Source organism: Nycticebus coucang, chromosome 4, assembly GCF_027406575.1.
Source record: "Nycticebus coucang isolate mNycCou1 chromosome 4, mNycCou1.pri, whole genome shotgun sequence".
In the NCBI taxonomy this organism is placed as follows: domain Eukaryota; kingdom Metazoa; phylum Chordata; class Mammalia; order Primates; family Lorisidae; genus Nycticebus; species Nycticebus coucang.
The window spans coordinates 103,044,921-103,070,833 of NC_069783.1; the positions used below are offsets into that span (position 1 = coordinate 103,044,921).

General features: G+C 36.3%; 1 protein-coding gene across 2 annotated transcripts in view; it reads left to right on the forward strand.

Annotated features, from left to right (window-relative positions):
• The first annotated feature begins 5,896 nt into the window (after positions 1-5,896).
• The window catches only part of GCC2 (GRIP and coiled-coil domain containing 2), a 49,664-nt gene continuing 29,647 nt past the window's right edge, over positions 5,897-25,913 (forward strand). Inside the window, exons 1-13 of one of the 2 annotated variants that reach the window (XM_053588173.1) lie at positions 5,897-5,996; positions 6,356-6,412; positions 7,487-7,571; positions 8,652-8,719; positions 12,158-12,262; positions 13,091-15,565; positions 16,365-16,437; positions 20,506-20,606; positions 20,708-20,806; positions 23,479-23,598; positions 24,368-24,532; positions 24,852-24,956; positions 25,555-25,717. In XM_053588173.1, the coding sequence (XP_053444148.1) occupies positions 5,991-5,996; positions 6,356-6,412; positions 7,487-7,571; positions 8,652-8,719; positions 12,158-12,262; positions 13,091-15,565; positions 16,365-16,437; positions 20,506-20,606; positions 20,708-20,806; positions 23,479-23,598; positions 24,368-24,532; positions 24,852-24,956; positions 25,555-25,717 (3,622 nt within the window). In that variant the 5' untranslated portion in view covers positions 5,897-5,990. Of the gene's footprint in view, positions 5,997-6,355; positions 6,413-7,486; positions 7,572-8,651; positions 8,720-12,157; positions 12,263-13,090; positions 15,566-16,364; positions 16,438-20,505; positions 20,607-20,707; positions 20,807-23,478; positions 23,599-24,367; positions 24,533-24,851; positions 24,957-25,554; positions 25,718-25,913 lie in introns of those variants that run through there. The other variant, XM_053588174.1, reaches the window with a different exon arrangement.

Below are 25,913 nucleotides of genomic sequence, written 5' to 3' on the forward strand. Positions count from 1 at the left end.
GATATTTATTTTCAAATTTGTTATAAAAATTTACTTAATAAATTAAAATGCACTGTAGGCTATCTAGAGCAGTCTTTTTAAACCTTTTTTTTATCTCATGGCTTACTTGAACCTATAATTAAACTCCCACAGAACACTTAAATTATGTTGATAAAAAAAAAATTTTTAAAGAATACCTTTTTTTGTTTGTTTGTTTGTAGTTTTTGGCCGGGGTTGGGTTTGAACCACCACCTCCAGTATATGGGGCTGGCACCCTACTCCTGTGAGCCACGGGTACCACCCAGAAGAATACCTTTTTTGACTTTTTTATTTTTATTTTTATTATTTTTTTTGAGACAGAGTCTCATTTCTTGCCCTCTGCACAGTGCTGTGCCATCACAGCTCACAGCAACCTCAAACTCTTGGGCTTAAGCAATTCTCTTGCCTCAGCCTCCCAAGTAGCTGGGACTACAAGAGCCCACCACAACACCTGGCTATTTTTTTTTTTTTATTGTAGTTGTCGTTGTTTAGCAGGCCCAGGCCAGGCTTCAACCTGCCAGACCCAATGTATGTAGCTGGCGCCATAACCTCTGAGCTATAGGCACTGAGCCTTTTGATTTATTTATTAACAAACGAAATGCACCATTATGGCCAAAAAATAAAATAATTTATTATAATTTGCAATAAAAAGATAGCAACTAAAATTCTTAAAAAATTTTGGTCCCAGTGTATGGTGCCCCATGATTGCATTAATGTGCACAGCTATGATTTAATTAAAATAAATAAACAAATAAAAATTTTGGTCTCAGCTCCTTGGGAGGCAGAGGCAGGAGAATCACTTGAGCCCAGGAGTTGGAGGTTGCTGTGAGCTGTGATGCCACAGCACTCTACCCAGGGCGTGGGCTTAAGGCTCTGTCTCAGGAAAAAAAAAATTATATTTATTTTTCCATTTATTATAATTTAACATTTAATGAGGTATCTGAGCTTGATTTTTTTTTCTTTTTTTGGAATATTTTCTTTGCGAGGTCACATTTTGGACAAGCATACCCTTAAATCTTCTTTCAGGGATTCTAGCCATAATCAGTTTTGTTTTTAATATTATTCATTGCAGAAAATCTTGCTTCACACAAATATGACATTGAGAATGGAGAAAGTATTTTTATTGCTTTTTTGGTAGTATTTGGAAATTTACCCTTGAGAGATAACCAAAAGGCTGTAATATCTGTCGTTGAATATTTTAATTGCCATCCTCTGTCATTTCTCATTTATGTGAGTTCTTCCTCTTCTGTAATATTTAAATTTTCTGACATACATGCACTTAAAACAAAGGGATTTCTCACCCAATCCAAAGATGTTATGTCAAATGTAGGTGCAGGAAAAAAATCAAGATTTTTGCTTGTCTCCCTCTTCTCATGGTCTGTGTGTAACCTTACTTAGTCAGTCGGCCACTAAATACAACTGTCTCCAGAAAAAGATCATCTCCTCACATTATTCTGAGTAACAATCAGGATGAACAGTCTGGCAATTTCCTTAAAAAGTTAAATATATACTCACTACACAATCTAGCAAATCCTAGTCCTAGGTATTTACCCCAGAGAAATAAAAACTTATGTTTGCACAAGAACCTGTACATTAATGTTTATAGTGGCTCTATTCATAAACACCCCAAACTGAAAACAAACTCAAATGTCTTATAGTTAGTGAATGGATAAAGAAATTGTAATACATTCATACAATGAATATTACTTAGCAATTAAAAGAAACAAATTATTGATAAATGCAACAACTTGGATGAATTTCAAAGGCATTATGCTGAGTGAAAGCAGATTCACTCAGCAGACTACAGATTTCTATCAACTAAAAAGAAATTCCTAAGTTCCTTCCCGACACTGACTGAACATACCCCCTCTTAGTCAAGGGAACCCCAAGGAAAACCTTAAAACTGAGTTCTCAGCCATGAAGGGAAGGGCGGTAACACATGCCTCCTTATACAGACTCCCTTTTAGAGCTTAGACACAAAAGCATTAATTGAAAACAGAGATCACAAGAATAACAAAACAGATTCTTCATGGCAATAAAATACTAAATTACAAACATGACCTAAGGCCCTCCAAGGAAAGGTATAAGTCAGGCCCTCCAAACCACAAAACCTCATTACACAGGTCTTTTTTTATTAGCCTGGTATAATGTTCCTTACTTTCCAAACTTACTCCAGCATAGCAATCACATGACAGATAGGAGACCATCTTGTCTTAAATCAAGCATTTCTTTCTACTAATTCTATGCTTTAGGCAAAGCTTTATTTCTTTAACCAATTACACATAAAAGAATCCCTGAATCCACCTACAGCCTGTAAAGCCTCCCACTTTGAGATGTCCCACCTTTTTGGCTGAACCAATGTATACTTTCCACATACTAATTTATGATTTTACCTGCAATTCCTGTCTCCATGAATGTATAAATCCAAACTGTAACCTGACCACCAGATGCAAATACTTTCTCAGGAACTTTTGGGATTGTGCAGTTCGGGGCCATGGTCACTCTTATTTGGCTCAGAATAAATCTCTTTAAATTATTTAGCAGTTTGTTTTTTTCTTATTAAAACTTCCTTTTTTTTTTTTTTTTTTTTTGTAGAGACAGAGTTTCACTTTATGGCCCTTGGTAGAGTGCCATGGCATCATACAGCTCACAGCAACCTCCAACTCCTGGGCTTAAGCGATTCTCTTGCCTCTGCCTCCCGAGTAGCTGGGACTACAGGCGCCTGCCACAACGCCCAGCTATTTTTTGGTTTGCAGTTCAGCCGGGCCCGGGTTTGAACCTGCCTCCCTCGGTATATGGGGCCGGCGCCTTACCGACTGAGCCACAGGCGCCGCCCAAAACTTCCATTTTTTTATGATACTCTTAAATTTAAAAGACCAAACTGTAGGGAGGAAGTATATAGTTCATGGTTGCCAAGAATTAGATATAAAAGGACAGTATGGCTATAATGGACTAATGAGTGGGATTTGAGGGCATAAAAGAGCTTTTCTGTAACCTGATTGTGCTGGTGGTTACATGAATCTATATATGTACTAAAATTCAGAGAATTCCATGCCAAAAGGAATGTCCACTTTACTATATGTTAATTGAAAAAGTAAAATAAAAGGCAGGGAGAACTACAGTCTTCATAAATGTTAATTTTATAAAATACCAAGAAAGTGTGTGGACATGCTCCAGATTAAAGGAGACTGAAGAGATATGACAATTAAATGCAACATTTAATCCTAGACTGAATTCTATATTGAAAGGGAAACACTGCTATAATCTCCTTTATATCAACAGGTAGAACAAATATCCCTTAAGTTTCCACACTAATTTGACACCTGGAAAAAAAGTTGAGACTACTGATCTTAAGTTCTTTTCTACCACAATTAATAGATTCAATTAAGTATTCATAGAGCACATGCTATATAAAAGGTAACATACTTGACGGAGAAGAGACACCAGAAAAAGTCCTTTTTCCTCTAACATTGCTCAAAGTCCTGAGGTTTTCCAATACTAGCTCCCAAACCATTAGTCCACTTTTCTTTAATAGTACTTGCTGCCACAAAATCATTACAATTTTTGGTGGCTCTTAAAAGTTACTTTTCTAAAATGTTGTCTGAGATTGTTTTACTAGTCCAGTAGGAAAGTTATCCATTTTACAACGTTGCACTGTCCAGATTTACAGATATTTTTTCAAGCCATCTCTTTATACAGATAATTTGTTTTCAAGTTAGAAAACTCTTCCTCCCAAAATATGTATACACTATTACAAGTAACAGCAAACCCCAATGCTAACTGGCTCACTTAATGAAAGGAATTTTTTGATTCAGTGACCATTGATCAGGACTGCAGTTTCATTCCTCTGCAGCTACTTTGGCTCCGGCTTTTTCTGCTTATCATTTGTTCTCCAGCTGCCTTCTACTATAGTGCCAAATACCTGCCAACAGCAATTAGGGCCATTTCTTCCATCTTATCCAAAGAAAGAAAACATTATCACTAAGCCAAAATATCAAACAGAATTCCAAACCTCCTGCCTACAGATACCTCTTAATTCACATGCACCATCCCTGAACCAATCCCACCCAAACACCAGGGGTGTTATGTACTGTCAAAGAGATGTTTAGGAGGCTAACACCAAATTCAAAATAACTGCCCTTTCTCATTTGATTCTATAACACTTCCTTTACCTAGTGATAATGGCTGCCACGTACTTGACACACACTACATGCTGCCTCTTCATCCTTTTGGCCATTTCACACTAAGGGGAAGTGAGTTCTACATTCAGGTTACTTTATGGGAGTGTATGGAAAACATCAATGAGAAGGTAAGGTTGACAGCAAACCATTTCAGCAGTTACACAGAAAGGCTTCTCAGAGAACTTGACTGCCAATCCAATCTAACAGTGTGCCCTCTGCACTGAAGGTTCTTGCTCTTTGGAGTGTACATCTCGTCCCATCACCGTCCCAATGAAGGGTTAGACCTTAGTGCCCTATAACGTGGAGCTAGGAATGGCCAAAGTTAGTCCATTTTGGCAACATTTGTTCCTTGTACGAACTGGGCAGCATAGCATAGCATAAATACAGGCTACAACTCTAATTTATCTGTTTTAAGTTCTTGTTTCCTGCATAATTATTATATTAATAACATGACCACCGGGGCAGTTTCAACATACATTCCGTGCTTTTTGACATCAACGGTCAGCCTTGTGTGATCCTGAGGGAACAGGCTGTAATCAGGTAATGGTCTGAGAATTAAGGATCCCAGTGGTTAGTTGGTTAAAGAATGACAGAAAGGGTCCAGTACATGATTGGTGGACAAGGTGGACGCTGCCAAAGAGTTTTAAAGAATATATGTAAGTGTTAAGAAGTTTTAGTAGGCGGTGCATTGTTTCAGCCACCCCTCCATGCTGGAACTGTTTTCTGTCTTTCAATAAACGCTTCCTCTGCTATTTATTATTTGTGTCGTTGAGATCAAGGACTCACGAGTAAACCACCATTTGCCTGTGTTTCACCAACTCCCTGACAGACTATTTCGCCTGCACCGCATCCCTGTCAACACAGGCGGCTCCGGGCAGGGCTCTCCCGGGGACCCCTCACAGCCTCCAGAGCCAAGAAACGCCTGCTTCAGGGACGACCCTAGCCCTGACCTGGACCGCAGGTGAGCTCACCGGCAGCGCTCGACTATGGCGCCCCCTAGAAGCAGCTATCTGCCCAGCCGGCACTCGCATGCTTACCCTGTAGTGCAAGGAGACTGCTAAACACCTTTTGGGGGAGACCTGTCCTCCAATGCAATGCATTCATCAACCTCCCAAGATTTTACAGATGTCGGCGGCGCCCATAACTCAGTGGGTAGGGCGCCAGCCACATACACCGAGTCTGCCAGGTTCCAGCCCGGCCGGGTCAGCTTAAAAAAAAGAAAACAATGACAACTGCAACGACAACAAATAGATAGATTAGATAGATAGATAGATGATAGATAGATAGATAGATAGATATAGCCGGGCGTTGTAGTGGGCGCCTATAGTCCCAGCTACTTGGGAAGCTGAAGCAAGAGAACAGCTTACCCCAAGAGTTGGAGGTTACTGTGAGCTGTGACGCCACAGTACTCTACCGAGGGTAACATAGTGAGATTCTGTCTCAAATAAATAAAAGATTTTACAGATGTGGAAACGGCCCTCTGACCGCTCCGGCCCAGTGGCCGCGGGGCACCGACACCACGCCGACCCCGACAACATTCTGGCCCCGAGTGCTGGCGGAGAAGGGTAGGAGGGGTGCGAGCAGGGAGTTCCACCCGGACACAGAGGCGGAAGCGGAAGCGTGGCCCAGACGTAGCCATGGAGACGCGGGGGGGCGGGACCGCCCCGGAGAACGCGCCCTTTGACCTGCAGCCGAGGCTGCGTCAGAGGCGGTGCAGACAGCGGTGCTAGGACTGTGGCGGCGGCGGCGGCGGCCGGGCTGCGGAGTACCGGCCGCACCGGGTGGGCGGCGATGGAGGTAAGGAGGGCGGGCGTCTGGGCTGAGGCTAGGGCTGGGGCTAGCCAACTAGCGACCCCCTGCCAACTCTCGCGCCGTGATGTGGGAGTGGGCCCCGAGGGAGAGTACGTCACCTTCCCCCTCAGTGCTCGGCTGCGGTCGCCTCGCCACCTTCCCCACACTCTGTCCCGCGCGATCGCCTTAGAAGCCACTGGGTACGATCTTCCACAGCGACAGCCACTGTCTTCCCTAATCCTCCTCCTCACTTAGAAAGCTTTCTTTTTCATTCCACAGAGGTTTTTACCTGTAAGGTTCCTCCCGTTCTGTCTGGAGTTAGGAAGAGAGTTCTTCTGACACCTGGGTTTGATTTGGTTTTGCAGGATCCTGTTCAAGATGGGGTCGCTTCACCAGCCACCCCTGGGACCGGGAAATCTAAGGTGAAGAGGATATTTGACTTGCAGACTCTCTGAAGAGTGGAAGGGTGATGAATTGGAAAACTTTGGCATGGGCAGAGGGGTGGCCCATTTTTAAAAAAATAGCCCTGCTTCAAGGGGTCTCAGCTTTAATTTGCACAATCACCCATCTATTTCTTTCTCTTTTCTTTTCTTTTTCTTTCTTTCAAGTTTCCTGATATGGAAAAGAATTGACTTTTTGTTTACTTCCTGCTCCTGATTGGCACTGCTGAGAGATCCGGCAATTTTTCAAATATTAAAAAACAAAGTCTCATTTATCAAGGTTTATATAGTGCTGTAGTGGAAAGAGCAGTGACATGGGGTAGAAATCAAGGGACGGTTCTGTAGTCTTCATTTCCTGAATTGCGAAAGAAAACCCAGTTAGCCAATTTTTATGGCCCTGTACAATGTTTAATATTTAATGATTCTGAAAGATGGTGGCTTATTGATAAGGTTTAATATTTGAGTTTCAGGCATTTACCTAAGCACTAAGTTACTTCATTTAAGCTTCATGATACCTGTGAGATACTCTTATTACACTCATTTTCCAGATGAGAAAACTGAGACCGCAGGGGTTAAGTAATTTTCCCAAGTGGTAAACCTTAATTTTTTAGTTAAATCCTAAACATTACCTGGTACATCTTGCTGCTGTGATTATGCTTAAATTTTTATGTGACTTTTAGCCTTGAGTAAAATGAAATAATTTTACAGCTCTGAGGAACTTTAAATAGCTTTAGTTCTAACCTCCTAACTTTATAAATAAGTCAAAACCTAGAAATTATTAGCTTATAACGTTATTTATAAAGATATGTGCTGGGTTTTATATTTCATAGTAGTTGCATAACTAATTTTTACATTTTTAGTAGTTGTATGACTAATAATTATTTAAGTTGATTTTCTAATTTTTAAAAAATGTGGAACAAAGAGAATGGTGTTTGGTTGGCATAAAGATATATTCAGTAGAATGTTTTTATTTTTAGGCAGCTATTATGTTTCTTTTTTGAGGTATACTAGAAACACAAGTTATATACAAGATGGTAACATGACCACATCTTTCAGCTGGAAACATTGCCCAAGGAAGATCTCATCAAGTTTGCCAAGAAGCAGATGATGCTAATACAGAAAGCTAAATCAAGGTGTACAGGTATTGGGTTGAAAATGCTCATCTTGATCAGTCTTATTTAATCACAGTTAAAGATGGTAATTTAAAAAGTTAAAATCTGTTATTAAATTAGAACTATATATGACTGAGGTTTTAATTATCCCACATCACTAAACAGCAGTTACCTTTGGGTAATTAAAATAAAGTCAAAGAGGAGGATTTTAAACATTTTTAAAATATTTTTCTAGATTCTTCTGAGTAAAATGTTTCTTAGAGGAGTCAGTTGAAGTGTTACAAACACAAGGTTGTAAGCCCAGCAGTTGGGGGGGGGGTGAGTTGCAAGTAAAGTAATAAGAATTTTTCATTCATGGAAATTTGAAGTATATTTATCTGATAAGGTTGATTGATTCCCTGTTCAGTTTCCTTTGCTTTTCATTCAAAAAGGAAAAATATGTTAGTATCCTTTTTACTATACATGTGTGAGCTCTTGAATTTCATGTGACTTAGAAAATGTTAACTGTTTAACTTAAGAGCCAAGACTTTTTTTCTACTTAAAAAGTACAAATGATGTTTTGAGAGGTTGGATCACCTTGCAATAAAGAGAATAATTTATTTGGAAAGGTATTCTAGGTTCAAGATATAGTCATGTGTTGATGAAATATTTAAATTAACATTTATGCTTAAGAGTTAGTGGTTGCTCTAAAATTTTACAGTATGAAGTATTTATAGCTGAAATACTATGATGTCTGGGATATGCTTCAAAATTATCAGGATAGATAAGAAAAGCAGAGAAGAAGAACATGAATACAGGCTGGGAGAAAACAAAATTGGCCATGTAATAATGCCAAAGCATAGTGATGAGTACATAGAGATTAATCATACTATTCTCTCTACTTTTCTATTTGCTTGAAGTTTTCCATAATAAAAAGGAAGAGAAAAGGTAATACTATTCTGTGGATGAAGTTAAAAATTTCCTCAAAGTATCTGCTTCTTAAATATATTCTAATTTGCAGGTTTGGGTGGGTTTTTTTGTTTGGTTTGGGGTTTTTTTAGAATGTACTAATCACTTCCTCGGTAATTATTTCCTTCATTTCTGAACTGGACTCATTTATAATTGTTTAGAATTAGAGAAAGAAATCGAAGAATTCAAATCAAAGCCTGTTGCTGGAGGAACTGATGATATTATTAAGGTAACAAAACAGTTGTGAATTTTTTTTAATTTTTATGTATTTACTTAGAGGAAATGTCTAATGCTGAAGCAGAATTTCCTTGAAAATTGCCAGCCTTCCAGAGGCTAACTGGCTTTCTGTTTCTGTTCTACTTCTTGCTTTCTGGCCCTGGTTATTTTTTACCTCCCTCATTCGTAGTAAAAACGGAGTGTTCATAATCTCTCAGTTCCTTTCTTTTCTGAAATGATTATTATTCTCTTCTTCCCACATACTCTCTAATTATGGTTGTTTTCTGTCATACTCTTCCCCACCCTCCTCAGAGAAACTGGCCAGGCTTAGGACTTCAGTGATTTTTAAGTATGCTGTATATAACGTATAGATCTATATCTCTAGACATGGCTACTGACCTAGATCTCACAGTTGTCTGTCTAGCTGCCTGGGGAAAAAATTCCTCACGCATTTCACCTATCATCTTCTCAGACTCGGTATGACCATAATATCTACCCTGTCCAAGTCAGTGGCACTGCAGTTTTTCCTGCCTTTTGACATTAGAGTCACTTTAACTTTCCTATGTCTGTTATCCTCTACATGTGTTAGTACTAGAAACCTATTTGCTTCAAGAAATATCTGCAATTTATCTTTTTCTCTCAATTGTGTGGCTATATGTTAAGCATATTGTGTCTTACTTGACCTATTTCAATAACCATCTAAATAGTCGTTTCTTTCTCTTTTAAGTCTTCAGAACCTTGCCAGATCACAAAATACCTATTTTATTCCCTGTTCAGAAACACAAGTTGCTTATTCTTATTTCCATTCGCTTAATGCTAACTAAAATGCTTTTTCATTCCTCTTCTTTTGCCTAATCTTAAAGTTCCTTTTGCTTCTTAGTATTGTTTTTCTCTGCTTTTGCATAATATCCTTTGATCATATTATCTTATTTTCTCATGAGGTGTCTCACAAGATGTGAGCAGTGACCACTGAAGGGCTGACTCTCAGAGAGTTGCTACAAAGAGTCTTTGACTCCATATGTATATTACACACTATCATTTTGTTCTTTATTTTGTCAAAACAACGTATGAAGCCTGAATGATGTGCACAAGTGCCATTTCAATTCATAATATATGGTTTCATTTACATATTACTAAGTTCAGAGTTTTGTTTCTATATTTGGCTATTCTATGTTTTCTTTTCTTTTCTTTTCTTTTTTTTTTTTTGAGACAGTCTCACTTTGTTGCCTTGGGTAGAGTGCCGTGGCATCACAGCTACAGCAACCTCAGACTCTTGGGCTCAAATGATTCTCTTCCCTCTGCCTCCCAAGTAGCCAGGACTACAGGCACCCACCACGAGGTCCAGCTGTTTTTAGAGACAGGGTGTCACTGTTGCCCAGGCTCATCTCAAACTCCTGAGCTCATCCAATCCACCAGCCTCAGCTCCCAGAATGCTAGGATTATAGGCCTGAGCCACCATGCCTAGTCCATTATATGTTTTCTTAATCGATGATAGCCAATATATGTAACTATATGTTAGCTGAGGAAGGACAGTGACTCCACCCAGACTGAGTCAGGTCTTTAATTCCTTGCTCCTCCACCAACCAGCTGTGCGACCTTGACTTAGTTTCTTAAGTTCTTTCTCTATGACTCAGTTTCTTCATCTGTATAATAGAGATAATAATACCTACTATTTATAGGGTTATCGTATTAAATGAGTTAATACATATACAGCACTTAGAACTGTGTCTGTCATGTAATTGCTCAATAATTGTTAATTATCTCTTTATAGTTATGTATTATGTCTAGGGGACATTTTTTATACACACACACACACACACACACACACACACATACACATATATAAGCCCACACGCTAAAGAGGGTCCTTTATATTTTAAAAAAGAACCAGCGTCTCTTCTGACTTTCTTGGTCTGTTAACTTTAAACCCTTAAATTACTTTTTAGAATAAGGACATCTAAATAACTGCCTTGTTTGCTTCTTACCACCAATCAATGCATTCTCATTGACAGAGGGGCTCTGTCAAAACTACTCTTAAAGACAGGACAAGAAAATTTCTCCAAGCTAGCAAACTTTACCTTTCAGGGTTTGTTTTTTTGTTGTTGTTCTTTGTTTTTCATTTTTAATATGCATAGTGTCCCAAAAGTCACCAAAATTTTATAAAATATTTACAAAATATTCTTTATTTGTTGGCCACCTCTTTGTAAAATTTTACAGTGAATATTTTGTAAATAAAGGTACATTTAGCTACAGTTTCCCATTTCCCTCTGTATGGAGACTTTTGGGACATCCTGTGTTTGTATACATTTTGGGGATACGTGTGAAATTTACATATGTATAGAATGTGTAATGATCATGTCAGGGTATTTAAGGTATCCATCACCCAAATCTTTTTTTTTGAGACAGTCTCACTCTGTTACTCTGGGTGCCATGGCATCATCATAGCTCATAGCAACCTCAGTCTCTTGGGCTCAAGAGATCCTCTTGCCTCAAGAGGCAGTTTCCCAAGTATCTGGGACTACAGGTGCCCACCATGATGCACAGCTAATTTTGTTTGTTAGGATTTTTTGTATAAATGGTCATATCATCTGCAAAAAAAAAAAATTCTTTTTTAATGCCGTGTGTCTTTTTTAAGCTTTATTTAACTGGGTTGGATTTTTAACACAGTGTTGATTAGAAAAATGGTAGTGGACTAACATTTTATTTCAGATTTTTGTATCTAGATTTGTGGTAAAATAGGTCTTTGATTTTTTTTCCTTTCTGTAAAGTACTTGGATATTGGTTTCAAGTTACGTTGATTTTGTATCATAACCAAGGAATTGTTTTAATATTTTGTCTGGATGAGTTTTATGAAATTGGGATAGTCTGTTCTTAACTAGAGCATATCTATTTTGTTAGCTTTTTTCAAGAATTGACTTTTGGCTTTTTAGTCTTTTCTATCTCATTAACTACTTCTATTTAATTTCAGTAGAGAATAAACATGTCTCTACTGAAAGGAACATAGGTTATTTCCTGCCTGTTCTTCAGATTGTTGACCAATCTCCAGTTTTTGAGCCCCACACATTATACCATGTTACACCTCCCTTAACAAAAGTTAATATTTATTTAATAAATCAATACCTGGTGCCTCCACTTCCCAAGCATTTCCTTTCTGAAGTGTATTTGACAGCTTCTGATACATGTTTTTCTGTGTAGACCCTTAGGGTATAGCTTTCTTCCTCTTTCTGATCCCATTCCTTTTCCTTCACTTTTAATTTTCTAAAACTATGTTGAAATTTCTCCTATTTTCATATCTTTTTTTCCTCTTTTTTTTCTTCTTATGTTTATACCTTTTAAAATCTTTCATTCTCACTTTAGCATGGTTTGGAAAAGGTCAGGCAATAATTATGCATTTGGTTAATCCACCATTATTTTTAACCTCAGTCACGTAAATCATCCTATTCCAAAACAGGCATTGACTGAACGTCTAGATGCTATTCTTCTGGAAAAAGCAGAGACTGAGCAACAGTGTCTTTCTTTGAAGAAGGAAAATATTAAAATGAAGCAAGAAGTTGAAGTAAGGCAACATTTTAATGTTCTTTTTTACTAACTTTTATAGTGTAGTTATGAATTTTAGAGCTAAGAAAGAATTTAAAAAGCATCTAGTCAATTTTAACGTTTTGTGAACAAAGAAACAGAGATTAAGAATTGAAAAGAAAAGTAACAAATCAACCAATTATACAGAGATAGAGAAAACATCTACTTGTTGCACATTGTTAATATTCCTTACAGCTATAGTGTCATTCTTTAATAAAAATGGGGCTCGGTGCCTGTAGCTCACACGGCTAAGGTGCCAGTCACATACACCAGAGCTGGCGGGTTTAAATCCAGCCCAGGCCTTCCAAACAACAATGACAGCTACAACCAAAGAAAAATAGCCAGGCGTGTGGCAGGCACCTTGGTCTCAGCTACTTAGGAGGCTGAGGCAAGAGAATCGCCTAAGCCCAGGAGTTAGAGGTTGCTGTGAGCTGTGATGCCACAGCACTGTACCCAGGGCAACAGCTTGAGGCTCTGTCTCAAAAAAAAAAAAGAAATGGAAAAAGGAAATTAATTTTCACATTTGACCCTAAATACCATTATGCTATATTTAGGTCTAGGATATTCAGAGGCATATTTCTATTTTCTTGCCTATTAGATCTGGGCTAATATGAGTAATAGATTTAGTATTGCTGATAAATATTGTTACACTTAGGGTAGACAGAGCCTAACCAGAATTTTTGGAATCTAGGTACATTTCTGCTAATTTAATTTACTCTCTAGTTAGTCTGTGGCTAATATTTTTCCTGAGGGCAGGGGTTTCTTTTGACACTCCTAAAGAATTTATGTGTGCTTATTTTTATTATAGGATTCTGTAACTAAGATGGAAGATATGCACCAGGAATTTGAACAATCTCATAGAAAATATGTGAAAGAAATTGAAAATTTGAAAAATGAATTGATGGCAATACATTCCAAACACAGTGAAGATAAAGCTAGCTTACAAAAGGAACTGGAAGAAGCAATGAATAAACAATTTGAGCTTTCAGAACAACTTAAATTTCAAAGTAGCTCTGAAGATAATGTTAAAAAACTACAAGAAGAGATTGAGAAAATTAAGTCAGCCTTTGAAGATGAAATTTTATATCTTCAGAAGCAATTAGAAGCTACTACGGATGAAAAGAAGCAAACAATTACTGATCTCCAAAAAGTCATTGAGGCTAATTCTCAGCATTATCAGAAAGATATTAATAATTTGCAGGAAGAGCTTTTGCAGTTGAAAGCTACACACCAAGAAGAAGTGAAAGAATTGGTGTGCCAAATAGAAGCATCAGCTAAGGAACACAAAGCAGAAATAAATAAATTAAACCAGATAAAAGAGAATTTAGTAAAACAATGTGAGGCAAATGAGAAGAACATTCAGGAGAAATATGAACATGAATTAGAAAACTTAAGGAAAGCCACCTTAAATGCAAACCAAGACAATCAGATGTGTTCTGTTTTCTCACAAGAAAATGCTTTTATAGAACAAGTAGTAAGTGAAAAAGTCAAACACTTAGAAGATGCCTTAAAGGAACTGGAATCTCAACATAGTATCTTAAAAGATGAGGTAACTTACATGAATAATCTTAAATTAAAACTTGAAATGGATGCTCAACATGTAAAGGATGAGTTTTTTCATGAACGGGAAGACCTAGAATTTAAAATTAATGAACTGTTACTAGCTAAGGAAGAACAGAGCTGTGTGATTGAAAAATTAAAATCTGAGCTACAGGATTTAAATGAACAGTTTAGTCGTACTATAGAACAACATAATAAAGAAGTACAGAATCTTAAGGAACAACATCAAAAAGAAATGTCAGAACTAAATGAGACGTTCTTGTCTGATTCAGAAAAAGAAAAATTAGCACTGATGTTTGAAATCCAGGGTCTTAAGGAACAATGTGAAAACCTACAGCAAGAAAAGCAAGAAGCAATCTTAAATTATGAAAGTTTGCGAGAGATTATGGAAATTTTACAGACAGAACTGGGGGAATCTGCTGGGAAAATAAGTCAAGAGTTTGAATCAATGAAGCAGCAGCAAGCCTCTGATGTTCATGAACTTCAGCAGAAGCTCAGAACTGCTTTTACTGAAAAAGATGCTCTTCTTGAAACTGTGAATCATCTCCAGAGAGAAAATGAAAAGTTACTGTCTCAACAGAAATCAGTACCAGAATATGAAAATACCATAAAGAATCTTCAAGAAAAGAATGAAGTATGTTTACTTAGCCTCAGTCAGAGAGATATCATGTTACAAGAATTAGAAGCAAAGATAAATTCTCTTACTGAGGAAAAAGATGATTTCATAAATAAACTAAAAAATTCTCATGAGGAAATGGATAATCTTCATAAAAAATGTGAAGGGGAAGAAAGATTAATTACAGAATTTAAGGAGAAAGTGAAGCAAACTACCAAGTACAACAGTGAACTAGAACAAAAGGTAAATGAATTAATGGGCGAACTCAAAGAGACTTTAAAAGAAAAGGATCAAAATGACCAAAAACTAGAAAAACTTGTGGTTCAAATGCAAACCCTGTCTGAAGACAAGGAAGCATTGTCATCTGAAGTGAAGTCTCTTTATGAGGAAAATAATAGATTAAGTTCAGAGAAGAACCAATTGGGTAAGGATTTGGAAGTTCTGCGTCAAAAAGAAGGAGAGGCTATCCTTAAAGAACATATTACTGAATTAGAAAAGAAACTTCAGTTAACTGTTGAAGAGAAAGATAATTTTAAAAAACTGTCTGAAAATGAGCAAGTTCAGAAGTCATTTGTCAAAACTCAGTTGTATGATTTTCTTAAACAAATGGGGTCAAAAGTTTCAGAAGAAACTGAAGAACAAGATGTTGTAAATGTCCTACGTGCTGTAGGTGAATCCTTAGCAAAAATAAATGAGGAAAAACACAACTTAGTTTTTCAGCATGACAAAAGGGTATCTGAATTAGAAAAAGAAATAAAGTGCCTTCAAGAAGAGAGTGTAGTTCAGTGTGAAGAACTTAGGTCTTTGCTAAGAGACTATGACCAAGAAAAAGTTCTCCTAAGGAAAGAGTTAGAAGAAATACAGTCAGAAAAAGAGGCCCTACAATTTGACCTTCTAGAAATGAAGAATGCTAATGAAAAAATAAGGCTTGAAAATCAAAATCTTTTAGTTCAAGCTGAAGAAGCATCTCAAACATTATATAACAAAAATGAAATCCATAATGAAAAAGAAGAATGTTTTATAAAGGAACATGAAAACCTAAGGCCAGTACTAGAACAAAAAGAATCTGAATTGCAAGATTTGAGAGCAGAGTTGATACTTTTAAAGGTACTATTAATTTAAACTATGTTCATTCAAATGCTTAGTTCCAGTCATGGACTAGAACATATATATATATATATATACACACATATATATATACATACACATACATTTTGACATTTTGGTGTCAGAAGTAATTTTTAGTGTTTAAGCTTGAATGATAAATTTCTGAAAAGTGCATTAAACATTTTCATGTTCTATATCCTATTTATACATTGATTCATTTTTTGGTTTTAAGTCATTTTAAAATCTTGAACTTACATAAGATTAAATGATTCAGGGTTTAAATGTCTTGGTCAAAAGTGAACTTACATAAGATTAGGTGATTCAGGGTTTAAATGTCTTAGTCAAACATAATATTTTGTCACTAGCAAAATTACACTTAAACACAAAAAAGTTCCAGTTTCAATTCTTATGTGATATATACAATATCTTTCTTAAATAGCACAAAAAAGTGGGCTGTAGTGGTATTTTACTTTGGATAAAATTTTAGTATTTCTCAGTCATGTTTGAACCTATGATAAAGTATAATCTTTTAACCTTTTACTTATTACATATGTATTTGATGTATATCAGGTTTATTGTGGCTTTGGGTACTACTGTTTTTTATAGTAAATGCTATGTTTGATAAGGTCAGTATTACCTGGTCTATTAAGAGAAGAAAAAAACTGTTGACCAAATTACTTTTAGAAATTCTCTTTGGTAGTGATTTTCTCATGCTTAACATGACAGATAATTCATCATGGGAAATGAAATGAATTCTGGTTTTGGTCTTTGTTTTGTGTTTTTTTCCTATAAAATTTAGGATTCCTTAGGGAAATCGCCTTCTGTAAAAAATGATCAACTCTCTTCAGTAAAAGAGCTGGAAGAAAAAATAGGTAACTATAGTTTTATATATGTCATCACAATTAATTAGACAAATTCTTGTTTGTACTAGATTGGGAAGTATAGTAGCTAAAATGCAGTAAGTGGCTGTCTTTTCTTTATGCCCCATCTTGTCCCTCTGCCATCTGTTTGTCTTCTCTTTCAAAAGTGTCACTATTGTGCTAAGACATTTACATTCCACATTTACCAAGTTTCACATATACCCTTGTAAGATGCACCGCTTAGCACGATAACTAAGAAAATGCCAGGAAGGCTATGTTAACCAGTGTGATGAAAATGTGTCAAATGGTCTATGAAACTAGTGTATGGTGCCCCATGATCACATTAATGTACACAGCTGCGATTTAATAAAAAAAAAAAAAGATAAAGTATTAAAAAGAAAAAAAAAGTGTCACTATTGTTTGATCCAAACAAAAAACTAGTGTGATTCCATTTAAAAATGGTTCCCTGGCTCAACGCCCGTTGCTCAGTGGTTAGGGCGCCAGCCACATACATCGAGGCGGGCGGGTTCAAACCCAGCCCAGGCCTGCTAAACAACAATAACAACTACAACAAAAAAATAGCCGAGCATTGGGGTACCTGTAGTCCCAGCTACTTGGGAGGCTGAGGCAAGAGAATCACTTAAGCCCAAGAGTTTGAGGTTGCTATAAGCTGTGACACCAGGGCACTCTACGCAGGGTGACATAGTGAGACTCTGTCTCAAAAAAAAATAAAATTGTTCCCTGATTTGGAATTGTTCATTCATTTAGCAAAGTTTATTGGTATACCCAACTATTCTAGACACTAATTAAGGTACAGACCACGTGCTCAAAGAGTTCACTGTTAGATGCGGCTTTAATTATAGTAGTTTGAGGTGTGGACAAGAAGTGTGCTCACAGCACAGGAAGTTGCCTGTTTTGAGTTAGGAAAAACATTCTTATTCTTCTTGGGTTGTGAAGAATAAGACATTTAATACAGGAAGAAAGGTATTCTAGCAAGAAGAAACAGTAGGTGCTCAACTGTTGACAAATGTAACATCAAGGAGCATATTAGGGAATTTCCTGGAGTGGAAGAAGCATGATCATAAATACATTCTAGTGACCTATATGCAGAGGAGTTGGGAATTTATCTTATCTATTCATTCCTCATAGTAACATTATGGGTAGCTGTTTCATTCCCATTTAAAGACGAGGAAATGTAGACCAGAAGTGTTATGTAATGTGATGATTTCCTCAATTTAGTGCTCATTATTAGTGTCAGAGTAGGAGAAATTGAAATGTGCCAGTTTTCTATAATGGATGATTGGGGCAAATTAGAATGCTCAGTTTTTGACAAATTAAGTTCAAATACCAATCCAAGTGGAAATGTCATGTAGAATTCTATGCATATTTGAAGTTAAGAGGACAGAGCTAAGCTAGAGATAAAAAATGGTAGTTAAACAGTGGGCATTAAAAGCCAAGAGATTGAAATGACCGAGGGAGTATAGAAAAAAATGAGGAGCAGAAACAGTTCTCCATCATTTGAAGATGGAGAAGATAAAAACAGCAGAGGAGATTGAAGAATAGTCAGTGAGGGAGGAAAACCTGGAGAATAAAATGCCTTGAAGACTAAGTCAAGTGAAATGCAAATAGAAGAAGGAAAAAATGGTAAGCCAACACTAAAGCTGCTGTGTCAAGTAAGGTGACTGCTGAGAACTAACCATTAGCTCAAACAACAGACGTCGGTTTCCATGAAGTGCTGGAGCCGCAACGTGATTACAGAGGTTCTAGGAAAAAAATGAGAGATACGAAATTTGAGAGCATGTATAGACAACTCTTTCAAGAGGTTTTGATATAAAAAGAAATGTGACAATATCTAGAGGAGCAGTATGGTTCTTTTTTTTCTTTATAGGAAGAAAAACAGCATGTTTGAGCTGTTGAACCTCTCCAATTGTGATCTCTCCCTACCCCTTTTCACTGCTTTCACTATTTGTTCCTGATCTTAATTGTTTGATGATATTCTTCTTGTGTGTTTAAAAACTGTTGGGAAAAATCTGCTAGAAAGTGGGAAATTGCTGCAGAAAAAGAGGAGAAAATTGCTGCTCTGATTTCTGAGTAGATGAGGAGGTGTGGGATGAAATGCAGGTGTGGAACAGTTGGTCTTTGCTACACACACAAACACTTCACCACAGCAGTCACATGGAATGTACAGTGTGAGTAAATAAGCAGGAACAGTAATTTAGATAATCCCTCAAGCAAAGATATCAAGAAGGCATCTTTCCTCCTTTTGGAAAGATGTTTGAAGATCACGTAGGGATCTAAAAATAGACCTGCCATTCGATCCTTCAATTTCTCTACTAAGTATATATCCAGAAGACCAAAAATCACTTTATAACAAAGTTATTTGCACCAGAATGTTTATTGCAGCCCAATTCATAATTGCTAAGTCATGGAAGAAGCTTAAGAGCCCATCGACCCATGAATGGATTAATAAATTGTGGCATATGTACACCATGGAATATTATGCAGCCTTTAAAAAAGATGGAGACTTTACGTCTTTCATGTTTACATGGATGGAGCTGGAACATATTCTTCTTAGCAGAGTATCTCAAGAATGAAAGAAAAAGTATCAAATGCACTCAACCCTACTATGAAACCAATTTATAGCTTTCATATGAAAGCTATAACCCAACTATAGCCCAAGAAGAAAGGGAAAGAGGAGAGAGAGGGGAGGGGACACCTACAGTGCATTTCACAAGTATAGATGTTAAATTTATTAAGTGTAGAATATAAATGTCTTAACACAATAACTAGGAAAATGTGGTGAAGGCTATGTTAACCAGTTTGATGAAATTATTTCAAATGGTATATAAAACCAGCACATTGTACCCCATTATTGCATTAATGTACACAGCTATGATTTTTTTTTTTTTTTTTTTTTTTGTAGAGACAGAGTCTCACTTTATCGCCCTCAGTAGAGTGCCATGACATCACACAGCTCACAGCAACCTCCAACTCCTGAGCTGAAGCAATTCTCTTGCCTCAGCCTCCCGAGTAGCTGGGACTACAGGCGCCCGCCACAACGCCCAGCTATTTTTTGGTTTGCAATTCAGCCGGGGCCGGGTTATGATTTAATAAAAAATAATAATAAAAATAACAAAGAAAAAGTCACATCTCAACAACAGAGTTTGGATAGGGGAGCTGCCTAAACAGGTTACAGGAGAGATCAAAATTGGATACATAAAACATATTACAGATTTAGTCGTAAAAATCAGACCCACTATCTAAGAGAAGGAGTGTTCCCATGGAGCATAAAGGGGTCATCAGCATTTGGGTATCCTACTTGATCCTGATTTGCAAAATAATCACCTAAAATCCTAGCATACCTGCATTTCTAGAAAATCTAACGTTAAAGGTTTCCTAAAAGCCTGTCCAATTCCTAGAAATTCATGAAATGGCTAAAAATAGTATACTATTTTGGAAGATTAAAGAAAATGGAAAGAGGCAGGAAAATCACTTGAGTCTAGGAGTTCAAGGCTATGGTGAGCTATGATTGTGTCATTGCATTCCAGCCTGGGTGACAGTGAGATACTGTCTCTAAAAAAAAAAAAAAAAAAAAAAAATTGGAAAATTTGTACATTGTTTGCCTCACATAATGAATAATATTTACTTAGTGTTGGGCGGTGCCTGTGGCTCAGTCGGTAAGGCGCCGGCCTCATATACCGAGGGTGGCGGGTTCAAACCCGGCCCCGGCTGAACTGCAACCAAAAAATAGCCGGGCGTTGTGGCAGGCACCTGTAGTCCCAGCTACTCGGGAGGCTGAGGCAGGAGAATCACTGAAGCCCAGGACTAGGAGGTTGCTGTGAGCTGTGTGATGCCACGGCACTCTGCCGAGGGCTATAATTATGTAAGACTCTGTCTCTACAAAAATAAAATAAAATAAAATATTTACTTAGTGTTTCTGCTAGTTATTTTAATTTCAAGTGGCTGAATTTGTTGTGTTCCAGAATAAAAATCAATTTCTGGGGCTAAAATAAGTAATTTGAATATTTTCCCTTTTTTTCTTTTGTGTTTATATATAATCCTTTCATTTTCTATTTTTAGGAAATCTGGAAAAAGAATGCAAAGAGAAGGAGGAGAAAATAAATAAGATAAAATTAGTTGCCGTGAAGGCCAAGAAAGAACTAGATTCCAGCAGAAAAGAGGTAAGCTGCCTTAAAAATGCAAGATTCAAGAATCTCACATTAGGAGACCAAGAGTTTTCTATCCCTAAAAAATTCTTAACTTTACTGCATATTTGAAATAGGCCCAGACTATAAGGGAAGAACTTGAGTCCGTTCGGTCAGAAAAGGACCAGTTGTCTGCTTCTATGAGAGAGCTCATTCAAGGAGCGGAGAGCTATAAGGTAAAAATAGTCATTTTAATAACAACCATGTTCACAACATTTAAATCAAGAAATGTACTGGAAATGTAAAACTCTTATCCAAAAAACAATTTATATTTTTCTAGTAAATCTTTATTTTTTCTATTTTTTGTTTAATGTAGTAGAGTCCTACTATCATATTTTGTGACAAATATTTTTTTAAAACCTAGAATAAAATACTTGATGCTTTCACTACTTCTAAATAGAAAAGGCTTTTCCAAACTTAAAAGGAATTTAAGTAATTAAAAAGGAAAAGTAAAGAAGTGTTTCTTAAAAATGGATTTGTAAAATTTCTCTACATATTCGGCATACTAATGTTTTATCATATTTTCACATAAATTTAAATTTACATTTCTACATGTTCATTGCCATATTTTTACATGAAATTTATAAATGTAAATATGACAAGGGATTTACGGTAGAATCAGAAGTGCTGAAATGTTTAAGAATGTTGACCACTTGTTAAAAAATACAAATAACTAAGTTCTATTAGGTTTCTCAAGGAGCATCATTATAAAGATAAAGAGTAATTTTATAATTCTTTTGTCTAGTTTTTTCATTGTTTATATCACTTATAATTATTACCAGTTTATTAAAGGTCCTTATTATTAAAAGGGCTTTGAACACACAAGAGTCCATAGGGACGGGAAATTTGTAAGTATTCAGAGATTTAGAAGCATCTACCCTACAAAGCATCAAGGAAAGTAGACCATTAATGAGTAGCATTCATTTTTTTGTCCCAAGCCTCTCCTCAGGAATAATACTTGATTAAAGTTAGAATTTCCTGAAGAGAGCCATTACTTACAAGAATCAGCCTTGGCACAAATAATTCAATTTTATAGCAACTGCCAACTATTAGAACCATAATGAGTAAAAATAAAGGTGGCTAGATGAGAGTCTGAGATGATAAAGATTTCTGATCTTTAGAAGAATCCACGCAAATACAAATCCAGCACAAAATCTTGTCTCTATGGAAAAGGAAAGATACTAATGATTTCTCAACCCTGTATTCATGTGTGCCCAGAAGTAACAAAATCCTAAAAAATAGCCAGGCATTATAGCATCCACCTCTAGTCCCAGCTTCTCCAGAGGCTTGAGGCAAGGGGAATCACTGGAACCCAAGAATTTGAGGTTTCCGTGAGCTATGATGGCATGGCACTCTACCAAGGGCAGCAAAGTAAGACTAAGTCTCAAAAAAAAAAAGAAAGAAAGAAAGAAAATATAAGCCACATTTTAGATTGCCACTTCCTGTGTTCTGCCACTCAAGTCACTAAATAGCCGGACCATAAAATCAAAATTCAGAATCTAACACTAGGCCACCAGCTGAATCAAATAATTGGCTATTTGTAAGTCAGATTTAGAAAAAGGCTGGGCATGGTGGCTCATGTCTGTAATTCCAGCACTTTGGGAGGCCAAGGCAGGAGGATGTCTTGAGGCCAGGAGTACAAGACCAGCCTAGACACCATAGCAAGACCTCCATCTCTCAAAAAAATTTTAAAACTAGCTGTATGTGTTGGTGTGTGCCTATAGTCCCAACTACTCAGGAGGCTGAGGCAAGAAGATCACTTGAGCCCAGGAGTTCAAAAGGTTGCTGTGAGCTGTGATCCTTCCACTGCACTCTAGCCTGGTGATAGGAGACTCTGTCTCTAAAAAAGAAAACGACAAAAATACGTTGGCTAAGAATCAGATTTGGCAAGCAAGATCCAGAAAGAACATAAATGCTACACTAGACCAAGAGAGATGCCTGGGAAGGTAAGCCAACGCTGTAGGCGCAGATACAGGCTACTTCCAGGCTTCATGAACTCTTGGTTCATGTAGTTTCTTATGTTTACACATAGTACATAGTATCTCAGTGGGACTTCCATCTCTAAAACAAAATTTAAATAAATTGAGTAAACTTTCCAAGAAAACACAAACATTTTCTAGTTATTTTGCATGCACATTCATTTATGAGAACAGTCAGAAGTTGTCCAGAAACAAAGGCAAAAACAGGACTTACAAGAGAATAGGGAGAAAAAAAAAAACTACAGGCAGTCAGGAAACCATGAACTTCTTTTACATAATTTGAAGGTTAACCTAATTAGCTAGTGTGTAGTAAAAAAGTCTGGGCAGTCTGTCCTTGAATAGGCCAAGTAGGAATATCAAAGAGAAAAAATAAGCTGGTTTTCCATTCCTCAGAAAATCGTGAAAAGTCTTGTTGCAAACTGTGAAAGAATAAATTTATGTACTATCTTCCAGTGTTCTTCCATTAGCACCTACACCTTATGGTAGACCAGGCCTGGAACAGTTCCCTCATCAGAATTCTTCAGGTGGCGTTAATAGATGTTTAGATTAAACTTTTTGTCCTCCTTAAATTTGGTTTCCATTTTGGAAGTTTATTTTTGCCAATAAGTAGAATATTTAACCTTGGAGCTATTGTATACATTTAAAATTTTCTTCTCTCCCACCCCTCAATACCAAAAGTCATCTGAATTATGATAATTTTATTATCTCATGCCAACTATGTATTCTATCAAATGTTGAACGTGGGTAAATATTTTAAGTATCTAGGATAGACTCCTAAACCTTATATCAAGGTGGCTTATTGATAACAGTCTGACCTGTTGAATGCATAAAAATATCCCAAATTTAAATCCTTATGTCTTTTGTTGCAGAATCTTTTATTAGAATATGATAAGCAGTCAGAGCAGTTGGATATGGAAAAAGAACGTGCTAACAACTTTGAGCACCATATTGAAGATCTTACAAGACAATTAAAAAATTCAACTTTTCAGGTAATTTTAAATTGAGTAATTCACAAATGAAAATTGCAATAAGTATATTTTAGGCCGGGCACGGTGGCTTATGCCTGTAATCCTAGTACTCTAGGAGGCCGAGGGAGGTAGGATCGCCGGAGCTCAAGAATTTGAGACAAGCTTGAGCAAGAGTGAGACCAGAAAAAAACTAGCTGGGCATTGTGGTGTGCACTTGTAGTCCCAGCTACTCAGGAGGCTGAGGCAAGAGGATCACTGGAGCCCAAGGGTTTGAGGTTACTATAATGCCACATTACTCTAACAGAGTGAGACCTGTCTCAAAAAGAAGGAAAAGAAAAGGAAATTATAATAAGTGCATTGTAATATCAGTACTTTTTGCATAAAAGATTAATAAATAGCCACAAACAGAATTTCTTCCTCTGCCCCCAGTCCCCTGTTGAGAAAAGAATATAACAAAATAACTAGCAACTATCCTGTGTTATTACTCTAATCTCACTTCCCCTGGGTTTTTTGCTTGCTTTTTCGTTTATACTCTTTGCTGGTGCATCTAGTCTCTTATAAGGTTTGCCATATCAATATCACAGTGATAGTTTTTTAAACTCATTTTTAATTTGACATTCTGTGGAACTGATTTTGAAATCTTTATTGTACATTCTGTGCCAAATTATGCTGATTTTGAAATCTTTATTATACATACTATGCCAAATTATGATTACTGTATCTTTTTAGTTTTTTCTCCTGTATTTATAGTAATGAATGTTTATAGTAATGAACCATTTGTCATTTCCAGTATGAAAAATTGAATTCTGATAATGAAGATCTCCTGGCTCGTATTGAGACATTACAGTCTAATGCCAAGTTATTAGAAGTACAGATTTTAGAAGTCCAGAGGGCCAAAGCAATGGTAGACAAAGAATTGGAAGCTGAAAAACTTCAGAAAGAGCAGAAGATAAAGGTAAAAAGGATCGATCCTGTGTGGGGTTGATTCACATATAGTGGTGTGTTTATCAAATTACTATTTAAATGAAGAAAATACTTACTAAAAAGCAACATTTGTGAATACAAAAGAGTTCATTAACTCTTTACATATGCCAAGCTATGGTTTTGGTGGACATTTATTTTAAACATAGAAATACTACCATTTTAGTAGTATTTTAATGTGTTCGATTTTATAGCCCCTTACAAATACCTTTTTAGTATATGTGCTGCTGAAGCAAGCACAACCTTTTTAATGTTGATTGAGTTGTAGAAATTGTTTTTATTTTTAATTTTAGGAACATGCTAGTACCATAAGTGAACTTGAAGAACTTCAGGTACAACTTCAAAAGGAAAAGAAACAGCTTCAGAAAACCATGCAAGAATTAGAGCTGGTTAAAAAGGTAAAGTAAAACCCCCAGAATCAAAACTGGTATCAGTTTTTACAGGTTAAACTATTCTGTACACATTGAAAAGAAACATTTTAAAATGTTATTTGTGGTATTAAAATAATTCTTTATAAATTGTTAGCCTCAAAAAATTGGAAATTTTACTTATTTATGTAAGTACCTGTCTATTCAGAAGAAACTAGGCTCACAAATTACAAGATTTTGATTTGATATTTTGTCTTCTGTCCATTGTTGTCAAAGTTGAAATTTGTATGATACTTAGAACTTTGGCAACTTTTCTCTGTTTTTTCAAAGATTCGGCTAAAAAAGAACCACTTAAGATACTAGTATTTTATAAATATCAAAGTTAATGAAAATTATAATGAAATACAACAAAGCTAAGAAACTTAAGTTAAAAGATTAGAAAATATTTTATGAAATTAAAAACTAGGAAGTATCCAGCTTCTCATTTCTTTGTTACCATGTAAACTATTTTTATGTTACAGAGAAGCATAATAGAACCTGTTTATTCCTGTGGCATCATTTTAGCAGTTTTATAAATGAAATTAAATGAAATGGCATTATGTAAATCTTTTATTTATGAAATGTGCAGGATGCCCAACAAACCACATTGATGAATATGGAAATAGCTGATTATGAACGTTTGATGAAAGAACTAAATCAAAAGTTAACTAATAAAAATAGCAAGATAGAAGACTTGGAGCAAGAAATAAAAATTCAAAAACAGAAACAAGAAACCTTACAAGAAGAAATAAGTAAGTTAAACAAAATTCACTTGATCTTCTGTTTATTTCATCATAACAGAATTTTAGTGGGGAGGGTATTATTTATTTCACCAGTCTTTGCCAGTCAGATGTTTAACACAATCCTAAATGTTAAGGTCCAGAAGGGGTATGAAACCATTTGCCATTAAGATGGTACAGTTCACATTCATTGACTTAAACATTTCTT